Raw genomic sequence first — 16,561 nt, 5'->3', positions numbered from 1 at the left:
GCTGGCGACGGTCATATTACGTTTGCTTCTGGGTGCCCCAACTGCTCCGATGGTGTGAGAGTGGAACTAAGTGCATAAGGCAACGGCCATCTGCTTGACGTCTGCTTCTACCGTAACTACATGCGATCGATACGAATTCTAACATATGCAATATTTCAGATATTTTTTTCAATTTAAACAGTTTATATTCAGGTTTTTATCAACATTTTGCTGTTTTGAAGTGTACTCATTGAACTATGCTCGATTTTCTTGTTTATTGAGCTTTCAACAAGCCCGGCCAGGGTGTGCAGACGACAGTGAAATCGTGATCTCTCAGATAAATCGAGATGCCCGGAACGCTTTAGTTTTGATCCCGATCACGCCTGATCATTATTAAAAGTGACCGTGTAGCAGAACCTAATTCAGATCGTGGTTAATCCGGAACGACACTGATCGCGATTAAATGTGCCCGTGTGACACCGGTAAAAGCTGTGGTGCAGGCCTTCTATCTCAGCCTCTTTTCGTGGACGTTAAAAAGCACGGGTGAATTCACGGAACCCTGCGGCGTGCCCGTGCAACCCATGTCCATATCTTGCGATTCTAGTCCGCCGATGGCTAAGCGGACCCGGTGACCTGTAAGGAAATCCCGTGCGTAGTGGTACGTTTTTTCGCCCGGTTTTTACGCTCGTATGCTTTCAAGTATTGTGGCGTGTTTAACATTGTCGAACGTTTTCTTTAAGTCGAGCCCGAGTATTGCTTTTGTAGATCGCGCGGTATTGCCTACGATATCATGCTCGAGTTGAAACATAACGTCCTGCGTGGAAAGGTTACGGTGGAACCCCAGCATCGTGTGATGGAGCATGTCTCGGTCCTTGAGGTTGTTGGTAAGACGAGCGAGAACCACGTGTCCCATGACCTTTCCAACGCAAGAAGTCCGAGGTGGAATGCATGGAATGAGAAGAGAAATATCAGTCGAAGATTTTCAATCTCTACCCATTTGCCTGGTTTGGGCATCATAATTATGCGCGCAGTTTTCCACGAGCTCGGTATAGCGCCCACGCTCCAGCACTGGTTCATGTAAGCTGTCAATTTATCTATCGAGTCATCGTCCAAGTTACGCAGTGTTTTGTTTGTTATTCCGTCCGGGCCTGGTGCCGATTTCGTGTTGAGCTTGTGCAGTACCGCCCTCACCTCTGCCACACTAAAGTGCTCGTCTAGTTGTGCGTTACTCTCGCTTTCCTGTCCGTAGGCCGCATGCGCGATGAGGCTTGAAGATGTGAAGTAACGGTTACGCACGTCATCCGAAAAATCCGTGGACGTGCCTTCGTACTCGTGCAGTAACTTGCTTAGATTATGTACGTGTCTTGTTTTGGTCTCCTCCGGATCCAAGAGATGCCGGAGAAGATGCCAAGTCTTGGCTGAACCCAGCTGGTTCTCCATCCCGTTACACGTCTCCTCCCATTGCGCTCTGCATACTTGTACGGTATGCTCTTCTATATCCCTGCTTAGACATGCAACGCGTCTGTGTAGCGTTCTGTTGTGGCGTTGACGCTTCCACCTGTCTTGCAGGCTGTGTTTGGCTTCCCAAATCTGTAGAAGTTTGCTGTCTATTACTTTTGGCTCTGCTTCCGGTGGAACCTCCCACGTTGCCGTTTTTACATCGTCCCTGGGCGTCGCGGTCCAGCTCTCGATATCCTCGATAGCCGCGCTGCCACGTTTCTACTCTTTCCGGGATTTGCGAGACATGTCCTAATTCACTAGCCGGTGATGCTTGCCCTCGGCGGCGTACCGATGAAGGTGGTGGTGAGGTCCAGCGTCGACCTGGATCTTGATCACTGCGTGATCACTACCCAGGTCCTCCTGCGTATTTCGCCATTGCGCGCTAGCGACTTTCTTAATAAACGTGAGATCGGGTGAAGTATCTGCACATACGCTGTTGCCCCAGCACGTATACGTGCAGAAAGGTCTGTTATAAACTCGAGCTCCTCATTGTGCACATCGTCCCAAAGGCGCTTACCCTTTGGCGTTTTGTATCCGTACCCCCAAGCCGCGTGGGGCGCGTTGGAGTCACTCGCGATGAGTAAGGGCCCGTCGCCAGCTGCTTTACGCGCCTTTCGCAGTACGTGCTAAAACGTTGTTTGGCTGAGGGTCTGCTATATACGGTCAGTATAAGCATGCCAGAGTCACACCTTTTTTGATGGAATGAGCTTTATGAGTACGTGCAATATGCTCACGTTTGTAAGTTCGCGTTGCGCCACGGTGAGGTGGCGTCGCACTAAACAGAACAGTTTTTACACCCTTATGGGTGTAAAATGGTGTTTTTTGTATTTGCATCATCATCATCATCATCATCATCATCTTCAGCCTGACTACGTCCACTGCAGGACAAAGGCCTCTCCCATGTTCCGCCAGTTAAGCCGGTCCTGTGCTTGCTGCTGCCAATTTATACCCGCAAACTTCTTAATCTGATCTGCCCACCTAACCTTCTGTCTCCCCCTAACCCGCTTCCCTTCTCTGGGATTCCAGTTAGTTACCCTTAATGACCACCGGTTATCCTGTCTACGCTCTACATGCCCGGCCCACGTCCATTTCCTCTTCTTTATTTCAACTATGATATCCTTAACCCCCGTTTGTCCCCTAATCCACTCTGCTCTCTTCTTGTCTCTTAAGGTTACACCTACCATTTTTCTTTCCATTGCTCGCTGCGTCGTCCTCAATTTAGGCTGAACCCTCTTTGTAAGTCTCCAGGTTTCTGCTCCGTAGCTAAGTACTGGCAAGATACAGCTGTTATATACCTTCCTCTTGAGGGATAGTGGCAATCTACCTGTCATAATTTGAGAGTGCTTGCCGAATGTGCTCCACCCCATTCTTATTCTTCTAGTTACTTCGATCTCGTGGTTCGGCTTTGCGGTTATTACCTGCCCTAAGTAGACATAGTCTTTTACAACTTCAAGTGCACTATTACCTATCTCGAAGCGCTGCTCCTTCCCGAGGTTGTTGTACATTACTTTCGTTTTCTGCAGATTAATTTTAAGACCCACCTTTCTGCTATCCTTGTCTAACTCCGTAATCATGAGTTGCAATTCGTCCCCTGAGTTACTCAGCAATGCAATGTCATCGGCGAAGCCCAGGTTATTAAGGTACTCTCCATTAACTCTTATCCCTAACTGCTCCCATTCTAGGCTTCTGAAAACCTCCTGTAAGCACGCGGTAAATAGCATTGGGGAGATAGTGTCCCCCTGCCTTACACCCTTCTTGATTGGTATCCTGTTGCTTTCCTTATGAAGCACTATGGTAGCAGTTGATCCCCTGTAGATTTCTTCCAGAATGTTTATATATACTTCATCTACGCCCTGATTCCGCAGTGTCTGCATGACGGCTGATATTTCTACTGAATCAAACGCCTTCTCGTAATCTATGAAGGCTATGTACAGTGGTTGGTTATACTCTGAGGATTTCTCTATTACCTGGTTGATAGTATGAATGTGGTCAATTGTTAAGTAGCCTGTTCGAAATCCTGCTTGTTCCTTTGGTTGATTGAATTCTAATGTTTTCTTTACTCTGTTAGCAATCACCTTTGTAAATAGCTTGTATACTACAGAGAGCAAGCTGATCGGCCTGTAATTCTTCAAGTCCTTGTCATCTCCTTTCTTATGTATTAAGATGATGTTAGCGTTCTTCCAATACTCTGGTACTCTTCCCGTCAGGAGACACCTCGTAAACAGGGTGGCTAGTTTTTCTAACACAATCTGTCCTCCATCTTTCAGCAGATCTGATGTTACCTGATCCTCACCAGCAGCTTTGCCTCTTTGGATGCTCTCCAAAGCTTTTCTGACTTCTTCTATCATTACTGGTGGGGTGTCATCTGGGTTACTGCTAGTTCTTATAGTATTAAGGTTGTGGTTGTCTCCGCTACTGTACAGATCTCTGTAAAACTCTTCCGTTATTTTAACTATCCTATCCATATTGGTAGTTATTTTGCCTTCTTTGTCCCTTAGTGCATACATCCGACTTTTGCCTATCACAAGTTTCCTCTTCACTGCTTTGACGCTTCCTCCGTTTTTCAGAGCGTGTTCAATTCTCTCCATGTTATACCTTCTTACATCGCATACCTTACGTCTACTAATCAACTTCGAAAGCTCTGTCAGTTCTATTTTGTCTGTTGTACTTGACACTTTCATGATTTGACGCTTCTTAATTAGGTTCTTCGTTTCCTGGGAAAGCTTGCCAGTGTCCTGTCTAACTACCCTGCCTCCAACTTCCACTGCACACTCCGTAATAATACTCGTCCGATTATCATTAATTGTATCTACGCTAAGGTTGGTTTGCTCACTAAGAGCCGAGTACCTGTTCTGCAGCGACACTCTGAATTCCTGTACTTTCCCTCTCAGTGCTAGCTCATTGATTGGCTTCTTGCGTATCAGTTTCCGTCGTTCTTTCTTCAAGTCTAGGCGAATTCGAGACCGTACCATTCTATGGTCACTGCATCGTACTTTGCCAACCACTTCCACATCCTGCACGATTCCTGGGTGTACACTCATTATAAAGTCTATTTCGTTCTTATTTTCGCCATTAGGGCTCCTCCATGTCCACTTGCGGTTTCCTCGTTTTCGGTAGAAGGTATTCAAAGTCCGTAAATTATTGCGTTCTGCGAATTCTACTAGTAGCTCTCCTCTGGCGTTTCTAGTACCGATGCCATAATCTCCTACTGCCTGGTCTCCAGCCTGCTTCTTCCCTACCTTTGCATTAAAGTCGCCCATCACTATAGTATTCTGTGTTTTTACCTTATTCATTGCCGATTCCACGTCTTCATAGAAGCTTTCAACTGAAGCGTCATCATGGCTGGATGTAGGCGCGTAAGCCTGTACTACCTTAATCTTGTATCTTTTATTCAGCTTAATTACGATACCTACCACCCTTTCATTAATGCTATAGTATTCCTCTATGTTTCCAGCTATGTTTCTGTGAATTAGGAACCCCACTCCCAGTTCTCTTCTGTCTGCCAAGCCACGATAGCAAAGGACGTGCCCATTCTGTAGCACCGTATAGGCCTCATCTGTCCTCCTAACCTCACTGAGCTCTATTATATCCAATTTAACACCTTCTAGCTCCTCGAATAGTACAGCTAGACTTCCCTCACTAGATAAGGTTCTAGCGTTAAACGTTGCCAAGTTCAGGTTCCAATGGCGGCCTGTCCGGATCCAGAGATTCTTAGCACCCTCTGCTGCGTTGCAGATCTGACCGCCGCCGTGGTCAGTTGCTTCGCAGCTGCTGGGGACTGAGGGCCGTGAGTTATTTGACGTAAGCATGTGGGAGGTAGTGGCCAGATACTGCACTAGGGTGGCCAATCCTTCTCTGGTGAGGGAGTGCGTTCCCGGCGGTGGTTACCGGTGAGGCCGCACCCCAGGCCTCTTAATGCAGTTCCATCAACACACGAATTTGTTAATTTATTCTTTATTTTTTTTATTTTTTTTACGGTTGGGAACTGCGCGGCACCGAGATTTGAACCACGGACCTCTTGCATGCGAGGCGGATGCTCTAACCACTACGCCATCGCCGCACTCCTCCAACCCCAACATGAGGGTGTAAGTGGCAAAAGAGTGTTATTTTGCCGTTCGTGAGGATGTTAGTTGAAGAGCTGAAGTGTGTACACCTATAATTTCAATACCAATTGTTCGGTTTAACGACCCAAAGCTGTCATATGATAATGAGAGATGCCGTACTGAAGGACTCCGGAAATTATGCCCACATGGGGTCATTTAAGATGCACCTATCTCAACTACACATCTCGAACAATATCGCCTCCACCGAAAATGTGGCCGCCGTGAACTCCCGGGATTCGATCCTGCGACTTCCGTGTCAATAGTTGAGCACCATAAGCCCAAGACCACCGGAGCGGGTGGTGCACATGCAATAATCAAGCTGCATCCATGCTTGCAATGAATATCCTCTGCATAGCGCAACGTGCCGGTTTTACTGCCTTTTATAAGATTACAATGTCGTAGGGATCACAAAATCAAGGAAATGCTTGAGGCAATGTCTCATTTCACAGACACTCTAAGAATAATCGAGAAAATGTAAAAGAGAATAACTTTTTTCGCACTGTATGATTCAAGATCGCTTTACACGTTTATATCGCCCACATTATATGTCAATAAATGAATGGGCTACTGTCATGAACAGTAGACTGCACATATAATGTGTAGCTGAAATTGAGAACAATGAATTTATTACAAACACCTTTGCTCGGTCAAAAGCCGTTTGAGCACATCTCATTTTCACAAGCTTCTCGATGACGAGACGTGGTTGGTCGAAACAAAAACTATGCTTTACCTTCTGCAACCATGCGGGAGCATGGGAAAGTGATTCTTTAGGGTAAGAAATAAAGTTCAGAGAATGTCACGGTGAGCGCACGCAGCGCCTTTGCGAAGAGAAGGGAAGAAGGGCATGAAAGGAGCACCCCACGCCGTAAAGTTTGTATTTGCTATCTATTCAGCTTGACATCCATTCAGGGGGTGGGTGAGGTATGAGTTGATCAGGAAGGGGCACTGCAACCCCCTTCGGGTTACAGTCATCATCATCATCATCATCATCATCATCATCATCATCACCAGCCTGACCACGTCCACTGCAGGACAAAGGCCTCTCCCATGTTCCGCCAGTCAACCCGGTCCTGAGCTTGCTGCTGCCAATTTATACCCGCAAACTTTCCTTCTCTGGGAATCCAGTTAGTTACCCTTAACGACCAGCGGTTATCCTGTCTACGCGCTACATGCCCGGCCCATGTCCATTTCTTCTTCTTGATTTCAGCTATGATATCCTTAACCCCCGTTTGTTCCCTAATCCACTCTGCTCTCTTCTTGTCTCTTAAGGTTACACCTACCATTTTTCTTTCCAATGCTCGCTGCGTCGTCCTCAATTTAAGCTGAACCCTCTTTGTAAGTCTCCAGGTTTTTCCTCCGTAGCTAAGTACCGGCAAGATACTGCTGTTATATACCTTTCTCTTGAGGGATAGTGGCAATCTACGTGTCATAATTTCAGAGTGCTTGCCAAATGTGCTCCAGCCCATTCTTATTCTTGTAGTTGCTTCAATCTTCAATCTCGTGGTTCGGCTCGGCGGTTATTACAGTATTCGGGTTACAGTGCCCCCTCACTATTTCACTATGTATAGGGCTTTACTGTGCCTGCTCTTTAGTGACCAGTGTCCCCCCCCCCCCATGGGTGGCACGCCTATGCATAAGCGCCATCAATCATTGCAATAAAATCTCGCGTGTACCTCTCTGCATCAGCAATGGTATATTTTTCAATTAAAAAACAACATGAGTGTTTTATTGTGATTATTGTCACAGCTGTTCATTTGTTCGAAATTGCGTTGTACCTGCAAACGTTTCAAATTTCGCGCGCTCCAATCTCTACTTCTTTTTTGTGGAAGTAAAATATTTTGTGCTTTACATATTCTCGTAGTATATAGTCACGTACAGTTTTTTTATATTTATATGCATTACCCAAGCTTTTTAGTGCGCAAATCCGTCTGCAAGGGTGTAACCAAGATAACTGCTTGGGCTTGTTGATCTCTGGTCGGCTGCCTCGCAAGGGGTTGGTTTTACATCAATTTTTCTCGTTTTGGAGGTGTGCTTATGCATTGTGTTCGTGTTTCGTCTTCTGTCGCTGCTTATTGCGAAGATGAGCCATATTCAAGCGAGGACGTGTGGCGTCGTATTGTGGAGCCCTCGCCAGGTATTTACCACATTTCTGCTGTCAGCGCTTTGTTAACACCTAGAGCGTGATAACAACGCCGTGCTACGTTTTTCGTAACATGTGGGTGAAAAAAGAGGTTTGTTAACGTAGCGAACCTGTTTGTGTGTGTGTCATTTGATCAGGGTGAAGGGAAATTCGGGAAAATTTAGGCGTGGGCGAGCTTTTTTTTTTCGATTGAAGCAAGATTCGGTGCATGTGCGAGGTAGCGAGTGCGTCCGTGTGCAGTGGAAATTCGGCGGCAGATTTAAGCAGAGTTGTGGTGGTGCTCGCCTCTGTTGGCAGTTGTTGTGACGTCAGTCGCGGGGTTTGTATGCATGCTCTCAAGCTACTGCCAGTTGCGCATGCGCCGAGAGATAGCGTGTGTACATATACTGTCCACAGTATCTGGAGGGTGTTATTCTGTTTTGTACTGCTTGTGTTGAGGCTGGCAGTGTGCGCCTCAGTAATAAAGATGTGATACCATGAGCCCGGTGTCGGGATATAACAACTGGCGACGAGGGTGGGACCCGCCGCAGGCTTCTAGGAATCCCACTCTAACCAGCTTGAACTGAGTATGGCGACCACTGTCGGTAAGTTACCCGAGTTCCAACAAGAGGACGGTAACTTCGAGGTATACCTGGAGCGGTTCGAAGTATTTGCCGCGGCCAATGACATCGCGGAAGACAAGAAGCTTCCAATCTTTCTCACGGCTATAGGTGAGAAGGCCTACGTCACGCTTCGGAGCTTGCTGCTGCCTAAAACACCAGCTAAGACGTCATTCACGGAAGTTGTTGACGTTCTGAAGAAGCATTACGCTCCCAAGCGCTCCGTGGTCACCGAAAGGTATCGTTTTCACCAGCGAAAGCAAGAGCCGCATGAGACTGTCGCAGACTTTATAGTCGAATTGAAGAAACTCGCGGCAACATGCGAATTCGGTGCCTTTTTGACCGAAGCATTGCGTTACCGGCTCGTCGCTGGAATACGTACCGAGGGAGTACGGTGCAGGCTATTGGCAATGCCAGACGAGGAAGTAACGTGGGAACGCGCATGCAGCGTAGCCATGGCCATGGAAGCGGCAACACAAGACACGAAAGAAATGCTGCAAACCAGTTCTAAAGGAGCAGCTGTAGAAACGGAGGACATCTACTGGCAACGGAAAATCTCACAACCGAGTAAAGCACCTTCGAGGGAAGCGCCGACGCAGTCCAGCTGGGACAAGGAAAATGGGGCAGCGAAAGAACAAACGAAAAGAATGTGTCATCGTTGCGGAGGACAGCATTCACCCGTGAGTTGCCGATTTCTGAACAGTACCTGTTATAGGTGTACAAAAAGGGGTCATGTTGCTAAAATGTGCAAATCTAAGCTTGTAAATAGAGTAGAGAGCGAAGAATGCGAGAAAGAAAATACTAACGAACTGCTATCTCTGTATAATACGAACCACAAAGAAGGTATGCCCGCCATTGTAATCAAGGTTTGCATAAATGATAAAGTGATACCCATGGAACTTGACACGGGCGCAGCGGTGTCAATAATGTCAGAAACAGTGTGCTAAACACTTCCCAAACGCCTCTTGCAGGCAAGCAAATGTCAAACTAGCCACGTACAATGGCACGACGGTCCCTACTGTTGGTATTATGGATGTAAAGGTGCAATACCAAGACCAGTGTTTCGAACTGCCACTTGTCATAGCGAAAGGAACGCAGGGTGCTAGAATGCCCACGTTGTTTGGCCGAGATTGGCTTTCTAAAATCAAAATAAATTGGCAGGAAGTATTTTCAGTAAATGTGGTGGCTAAGGAGGCATTGCTTGCAGAGAAATTTCCCGAAGTGTTTGGCGCGGGTTTTGGTACAATTAAGGGATTCGAATGCAGCATTGAATTGAACGATGACGCGCGCCCTGTCTTTATGAAAGCGCGACCAGTGCCATACGCTTTGCGCGAGCGCGTTGAACAAGAATTGGTCAAGCTAGAAAAAGCTGGAGTCATATATAAGGTCAGACATAGTCCATGGGCAACGCCTCTTGTGATTGTTCCAAAAAAGAACACTCAAGAACTGAGATTATGTGGCGACTATCGCGTCACAGTAAACCCAGCCATCAAGGTCGATCAGTATCCCTTACCACTTTCTGAAGACATATTCGCAAATCTTCAGGGTGCAACTGTGTTTTCTATCATAGACCTCTCAAAAGCGTACTTGCAACTCGAACTAAACAAACAAGCGCAGGAACTGCTCACTATTAACACCCACCTAGGTCTGTTTAGATTCTGCCGCTTGCCGTATGGCGTAGCGTGCGCACCAGCTATTTTCCAGGCGGTCATGGACCAGATACTGCGTAATCTGCCTGGAACCGCGTGCTACATTGATGATGTAGTCATCGCTGGTGAGAACGACGGGCAGTGTTATGAAAGGGTGGAGCAAGTTCTTCAACGCCTAAGTAAACACGGCGTAAAAGTGAACGCAAGGAAATGCAGCTTCTTTCAGCAACGCGTCACATACTTGGGACACGAGATCGACAAGCACGGCTTACACCCAACAGCGGAAAAAGTTGAAGCTATCAGAAAAGCGCCAAGGCCCACAAACGTGAGTCAGTTGAAGGCCTTTTTAGGTTTGATTAATTACTACGGAAATTTTTTGCCAAATTTAGCATCGATCTTGGAACCACTGCACAACTTGTTGCGAAAAGAAACTACATGGCACTGGTCACGCGAATGTAATGAAGCATTCGAAAGATGCAAAGAACTGTTGACTGATAAGACTGTGTTGCAGTTGTATGACGTAAAAAAAGAAAGCTGGATCACATGTGATGCTTCTGATTACGGGTTAGGGGCTGTGCTATCGCACTTGGTGAACGGTGAGGAAAAGCCGGTTTCTTTTGCTTCGCGGTCATTATCAGCGGCCGAACGTAACTATGGGCAGATTGAGAAAGAAGCACTTAGTATTGTGTTTGCTGTAAAAAAAATTTCATAAGTACCTTTACGGACGGCCCTTTAACATAACAGATCACCAACCTTTGACAATTTTGTTTGACCCTAAACGGCAGGGCAGTGAAGTAGCCACTGCACGAGTGCATCGTTGGCTGACATTTTTGGCCGACTACACCTATAGAATCAAACACAAACCAGGATCAGCTATCCAGCATGCAGACGCATTGTCCCGTTTACCGTTACCTGACACAGGTAGCAAGTGCGAAGAAATCTACTTTTCAGCACTAAACGACTTGCCTTTAACGTCAAATAATGTCAGTCGAGAAACAGGATGCGATAAAGTGCTGAGGGCTGTACGCGACATGATCTGGCATGGATGGCCCAAGACCGTGTCGGAGCAGCTAAAGCCGTTCTGGGTACGCCGGCTCGAGCTCAGTGTAGACAACGGGTGCGTTATATGGACAAACAGAGTGGTAGTACCGGAATCATTGCACAAGAATGTTTTGCAGTTGCTGCACGAGCAGCACTTGGGTATAACCCGAATGAAAGCATTAGCGAGGTCAATAGTATGGTGGCCGGGAGTGGACAAAGCCCTCGAAAACACAGTGCGCAAATGTGCAATATGCCAAACGGCTCTCCCTGCAGCTCAACCCGTACCCTTGTCCTCGTGGCAAATATGCCAGAATCCGTGGGAGCGTGTGCATTTAGACTTCGCTGAAGAAAAGGGAAGGATGTTTCTCCTCGATATCGACACCTATTCCAAATGGCTTGAAATTAAGATAATGAGTGTAACCACCACGGCGAAGACCGTTGAAGTAGTGCGTTCATGGTTCGCGGCGCATGGCCTTCCGCTGGAGGTAGTGACGGACAACGGGCCGCAGTTTAGGGCAGCTGAGTTCAAAGAATTCCTTCAAGCTAATGGTGTGAGGCACACACTAACGCCGCCGTACCACCCGCAGTCTAACGGTGCGGCGGAGCGCGCAGTTCAGACAACAAAAAAAGCACTGCTCAAACAAGTGCTAGAAGACTCTGAAAAGGGCACAAACAGAACACTGCAACACAGGATAGATAACTTCGTGTTTTGTTATCGAACCACACCTCACACTTTCACGGGAAGAACCCCTGCTGAATTATTTGTGAGAAGGAAGCTGCGGACCCGATTGTCGCTGCTGCGCCCGGACGTAACAAATCAGATGAGAGCTAAGACCGCAGAAATAAAAAAGTCTGCTGACAGGCTCCGAGGTTCACCTCGAGTGTTTGCTGGTGGTGATCGTGTACTGGTGCGTTCTGTGCGTGGGCAACTTGTGAACTGGTGGCCTGGAGAAGTGACGTGTGTGAAATCTTCTTCGACGTATTTAGTGTATGTGCGAAACAAAGTGCGGTTTGTGCACGCGGACCACTTGCGACCATCGGACATCGAACCGACGGCACAAAAGGACCCACCACCGGAAGTGGAACTACCACATGCATCGAGCATCACAAATGCTACATCGACGACCAACCAAAGCTCAGATTCGTCGTCACCCACGAGACTCTCACTTCCCGAAAATCGTGAGCAGCCGGTTCCCTTACGACGTAGCACAAGGCAACGGCGCCCACCTGAGCGCCTGACTTATGATAGTTTCTAAAATTGTGCGTGAAGGAAGTGTTGTGACGTCAGTCGCGGGGTTTGTATGCATGCTCTCAAGCTACTGCCAGTTGCGCATGCGCCGAGAGATAGCGTGTGTACATATACTGTCCACAGTATCTGGAGGGTGTTATTCTGTTTTGTACTGCTTGTGTTGAGGCTGGCAGTGTGCGCCTCAGTAATAAAGATGTGATACCATGTGCCCGGTGTCGGGATATAACAGCAGTGGTGTTGGAAGGGAGCTCTGGTCGTGATCTACCAATATTTTGGTTAAATAATTGTTGGGAAAAGACGGAATTTGTTAGGTGTAAGCGTTGATCAAGTCTAGGGCGCGTATGCTTGGATCTGTTGATTTGGAGATTTTTTTTTCACGCCTGTTCGTATTGTGTGTTATAGGAGTGAACACGTCTAAGACAGTTTCATATGTTGTGCATCCTTTTTCAAACTGCTATCAAAAATTTTTGCGGGTAGCCGAACGTATGCCAGTGTATGCATCCGTGCCCGCACGCATCTTTGAATTACTGTCATGAATTCACAGGAGGTCCCCCTGACAGTTTTTACTTTGGGACCTCCTTCTGTATTATATCAACTTTTTACTTGCACTGTATTGTACTGAATAAACTGCTTCGAACACTGTGTTACTTGAGTTTGCGTGCAGCGTGTTGCCTCGTCTTAGGCAGATATCGCAAAGCTAGCACTTACGTTTAGGTGTTCATGCAGCTCGTTTAGTCAAATCTGAGCTTACGGTATACACCCGCAACATAGGTTGCCTGATGCGGCCAGAACCCATGAATTTTGAGCCGTTCTTTAAAATTAAACCTTATTTTCGAACACATTTTTCATGGTTAATTGGGCCGAATAGCTGTAGTTTAGTTGTGTGAGCCTCAATTCGATCTTTAGTACATTAGTTCAGCTGGTTTTGAATATGAATAGATTTTGTTATTTTGTTGTGGTTTATTAAATATTGTATGCGCCTCCTCCAACCTTCCTGTTCAAACTTTGCTAAATACTTTTACGTGTACGAACAATAAGAAGAGTTAAGACCACCACCTCCAATCGCATTTTCTAATAGATGACAAGCTTAAACCAGTCTGCTCAGAAACACACATGAGAACATTGAAAAACCACAGACGGGCCAGGAATAAAAGCACAATGTTTTTCCCTTGTGATCAAGGCTCCTGTACGGGGGCCAAGTCGTCATGCTTTTATTTGCTTTTAATCGTGGTCAGCATGCTGTTTTAATCGTCTTCACATCAGATTACAAGCTTAAGTAAATTCTCTAGGCATGCGCTACGGGTGTTGAAATAATTCGTGGCGTTTGCAGAAACAAATATATTATTTATCGCTCAATACTTGCTGTAATACTAATAAACATCATGGTATGCATACATAAGGCACGCACGTGTTACTGTGAAAATGTAAAATTAGATAATGTATTTATCTGAGAATCATGAATATAGAATGCACGTTTCCAAGCTGTTGGCATTGAAGCAATTGTATAACTTCGGAAATCAGTCTCATCAAATGTTTATTGAGTATTGCTTACTCGCGGCCAATAGCTTCCATGATTCTGGTTACCGAAAATTGTTGCAGAAGCTTGCAAGCTTTAATGGGATAGTATGTTGTTCAAGATGGCTGCCTCGTATGTCTTGGCATTTACACATTTTTTTTATTATTCATTAGCAGCCTGCAATGAGGGGTATGTGAGGAATTAGTGAGGGGCACTGCCTTTTTAGCCACCTAGAATTGTTGAAACTAAAAGCCATAGTTTAGCAGCAGACAATAGTAATTTAGTGAAACTAATTTTCGAGATTATAGGTATATAATCGTTCCAATGTAAGCAGCCGGAAGAAAGCTACATTATCTGTGTTCAAAATAAAATTCATAATTTAATTTTATATGTTACCTGCAATAGATACTTGATGAAAGTGCTAACCGACATGTATGTCCTGTAATATCACTGAATTGACGTGTATACGCACTAAGCAGGAGCGCTATTCAAGTATATTTTGTGACACATCTGCTATGTGAAATTGCACATTCTTTCGTACAGTTGCAGCTATGTTCGCCAAGAACACTGAGAAAATTTTTGTTGTAATATGTCTGGTTTTGGTACATCCTACCCTATTAAAACTCATTGTTTCTGATCATTCTAAAAAGAGTGCCGAATTCAGCTTCGCTGAAAGACACATGCCAGAAAATTGTTTTTTTTTCCCATCACAGCATGTATATGCTCGTCGTAGAAAGAGAGCGTGAAAGACGTCTGGACTAGCATGTAATCATTGCTGGCTCGTGGAATCGCTGGTGCACAGCAGCTGCGCATGGCGTCTGTTTCCTGTGGAAAGGGAACTTCACAGAGCTAGCTGGTAGCTGTATTCAAGGAGCAGAAAGGTTCAGGGTGTTCAAAATAACCCTTCTGTTTTTCCTTAAAAAAGAAGCCAGTGCTATAAGTTATGTAAGTAAAAGGCACCTTCTCAGGTATAGCTATGTATCCAGGGGGATGCAGTTTGAGAGACGAAATACATGGAATCATATTTGATGTACAAATTTGAGTCTCTACACCCACCAGGAATCAATGTAGCATGTGGCAATATGGAATCGCTGAAAGCCATAGCATAGTTGCGGCAGTATTGAGAGACAAGATACGTTCAACCTACAGATAGACATGACCACTGTTACATTGAACCACTCCTAGCCTACATATTGTGCTATTAACAATCTATCTCAATATTTTAAAATTTGAATTATTAATATACATGTGTCTATATACAACTACAGAGTTTTCATTTTTAGAACCTTACCAACTATGGTTTTCTTTCCTCTTTCCTTGCTTCAAAAACTACTCCTACCGCGCATCGTTAAGTCACTGCCAACCCACAAAGTTTCAGCGTCTCCTTTTTCCCCCCTCGCCTGTCAACGCTAACGTCCCACCTACCTCCAACCCGTCCTTTTCCATATTTCTCTTTCTTGTTTTCTCTTGTCGCTGCTAATTTCTTCTGTATTCTCAATTTCTCTTTTTCCTCTGCCAACATGCCACCAAGTTCTTGAGGCATTTTTGCTGAGTGGGCCACCTATGGCGATACTGAAAGCATAGTTTTGCCAATGACCTTCCCCATTACACACGTTCTCTTCCGACCCCATCCGGATGCGCTTACCTTCGACATCTTGGCATTTAAAAGTACGCCGCCTGCTTCTCCATTTCTTCTTTTTGTAAATGCCTTTTTGTTATGTGTCCCATTCATAGGTGTTCGAGGACATGCGTAGCCCGCTATCGTCGGCAACCCTTTGTGGTAGCCTGACGGGGGACTGTCTGCCGACTTCGAACTTTCAAGCACTTTCTTTTTTTCGTGTCTGTATTGGCCATTGCTTGGCAGCACACTCCTCGTACTTTGCGTGTTTCCGCCTTTTTTTCTTCCTTTTTTTTTCTCCGCCCTCCGAGAACATTTAAAATCACTACCACCCAACTTCAAATGAAGCAAAGACTGCACTCCTCCGCTTTAGAGTTTTTTTTTCTTTTCAGACGACGATTGCCAACAGCGGCACGCGGCACCACCAGGAGAAGACGTCTTTACTAACACCCTTAAAACTAAAACGCAAAGAATGACAAGCGGCCGTTGACGAAAACAGGTCCTCCTATCGAAAAGTCGCCCAGCCTATCTGAGGCATGTACACTGTTCACCCTGGCTATCCTATTACGTGTTTTCACCTGTCGGTCCCATTTTGATTTTGTTGTGAAGATTTTGTCTTCGAGAAATGAATGCAGTCTCTATTACCTAGCAAAATGCTGAAAAATTAAAACTTCAAATTTTAATGATGTGGTGAAGCTTTATGGGGTTAGGGCTAATCTGTTATTCTTATATTTCTTCGGCGACTGACAGAAGAACATTGCGTGTACGAATATTGTGTGCAAAATGCTCTAAACTGTACTGTGAAATATAATAACGTGTATCAGATATCATAATAAATGTGTGTTTTCAGTTGAAAGAAAACCTGTGTTGTGGTACATGTCCATGCCATTTATCTGACGCAAATATGTATGTACTTTCAGGGGGAGGGAAAAAAGACATCAATAAGTCGAAACGATGTCTACTAGAGCAGCTCTGGTAATTATGTTTTATCAGAAAGTTTGAAATGAACCAGGTGAGGCTGAACTCACATGGTTTCGCGATGCCAAATTAAACTGTAAATCAAGTTGCTGAAACATGTATATGTCTCCATCCTGCATGAGATGTGTGCACTGCTGTGGGTACTATTGTATTCAATATGGTGTGTTTGTGTGTCTACACACGTATAGA

General features: G+C 45.5%; 2 protein-coding genes and 1 long non-coding RNA gene across 8 annotated transcripts in view; all 3 read left to right on the top strand.

Moving 5' to 3' along the window:
* The window catches only part of Mgtor (nuclear basket protein megator), a 905,575-nt gene that overhangs the window by 775,257 nt on the left and 113,757 nt on the right, over positions 1–16,561 (top strand). The gene's annotated exons all lie outside the window — the stretch shown is intronic.
* On the top strand, positions 7,580–16,255 carry LOC142767206 (uncharacterized). The gene is made up of 2 exons (XR_012884776.1): positions 7,580–7,716; positions 15,787–16,255. It is a non-coding gene; the product is annotated as an uncharacterized LOC142767206 (long non-coding RNA).
* Positions 8,254–9,268, top strand: LOC142766796 (uncharacterized). Its single transcript, XM_075868017.1, has one exon. The coding sequence runs from the start codon at positions 8,291–8,293 to the stop codon at positions 9,266–9,268; it is 978 nt and encodes a 325-aa protein (XP_075724132.1). The 5' UTR covers positions 8,254–8,290.

The sequence above is a fragment of the Rhipicephalus microplus genome, chromosome 7 (genome assembly GCF_043290135.1).
Source record: "Rhipicephalus microplus isolate Deutch F79 chromosome 7, USDA_Rmic, whole genome shotgun sequence".
Classification (NCBI taxonomy): domain Eukaryota; kingdom Metazoa; phylum Arthropoda; class Arachnida; order Ixodida; family Ixodidae; genus Rhipicephalus; species Rhipicephalus microplus.
This window is presented reverse-complemented; position numbering and strand designations above follow the sequence as displayed.

What these genes read in the sequence shown, in the direction of transcription:
- LOC142766796 (XM_075868017.1), top strand. Translation starts at nt 8,291, where the DNA reads ATGGCGACCACTGTCGGTAAGTTACCCGAGTTCCAACAAGAGGACGGT.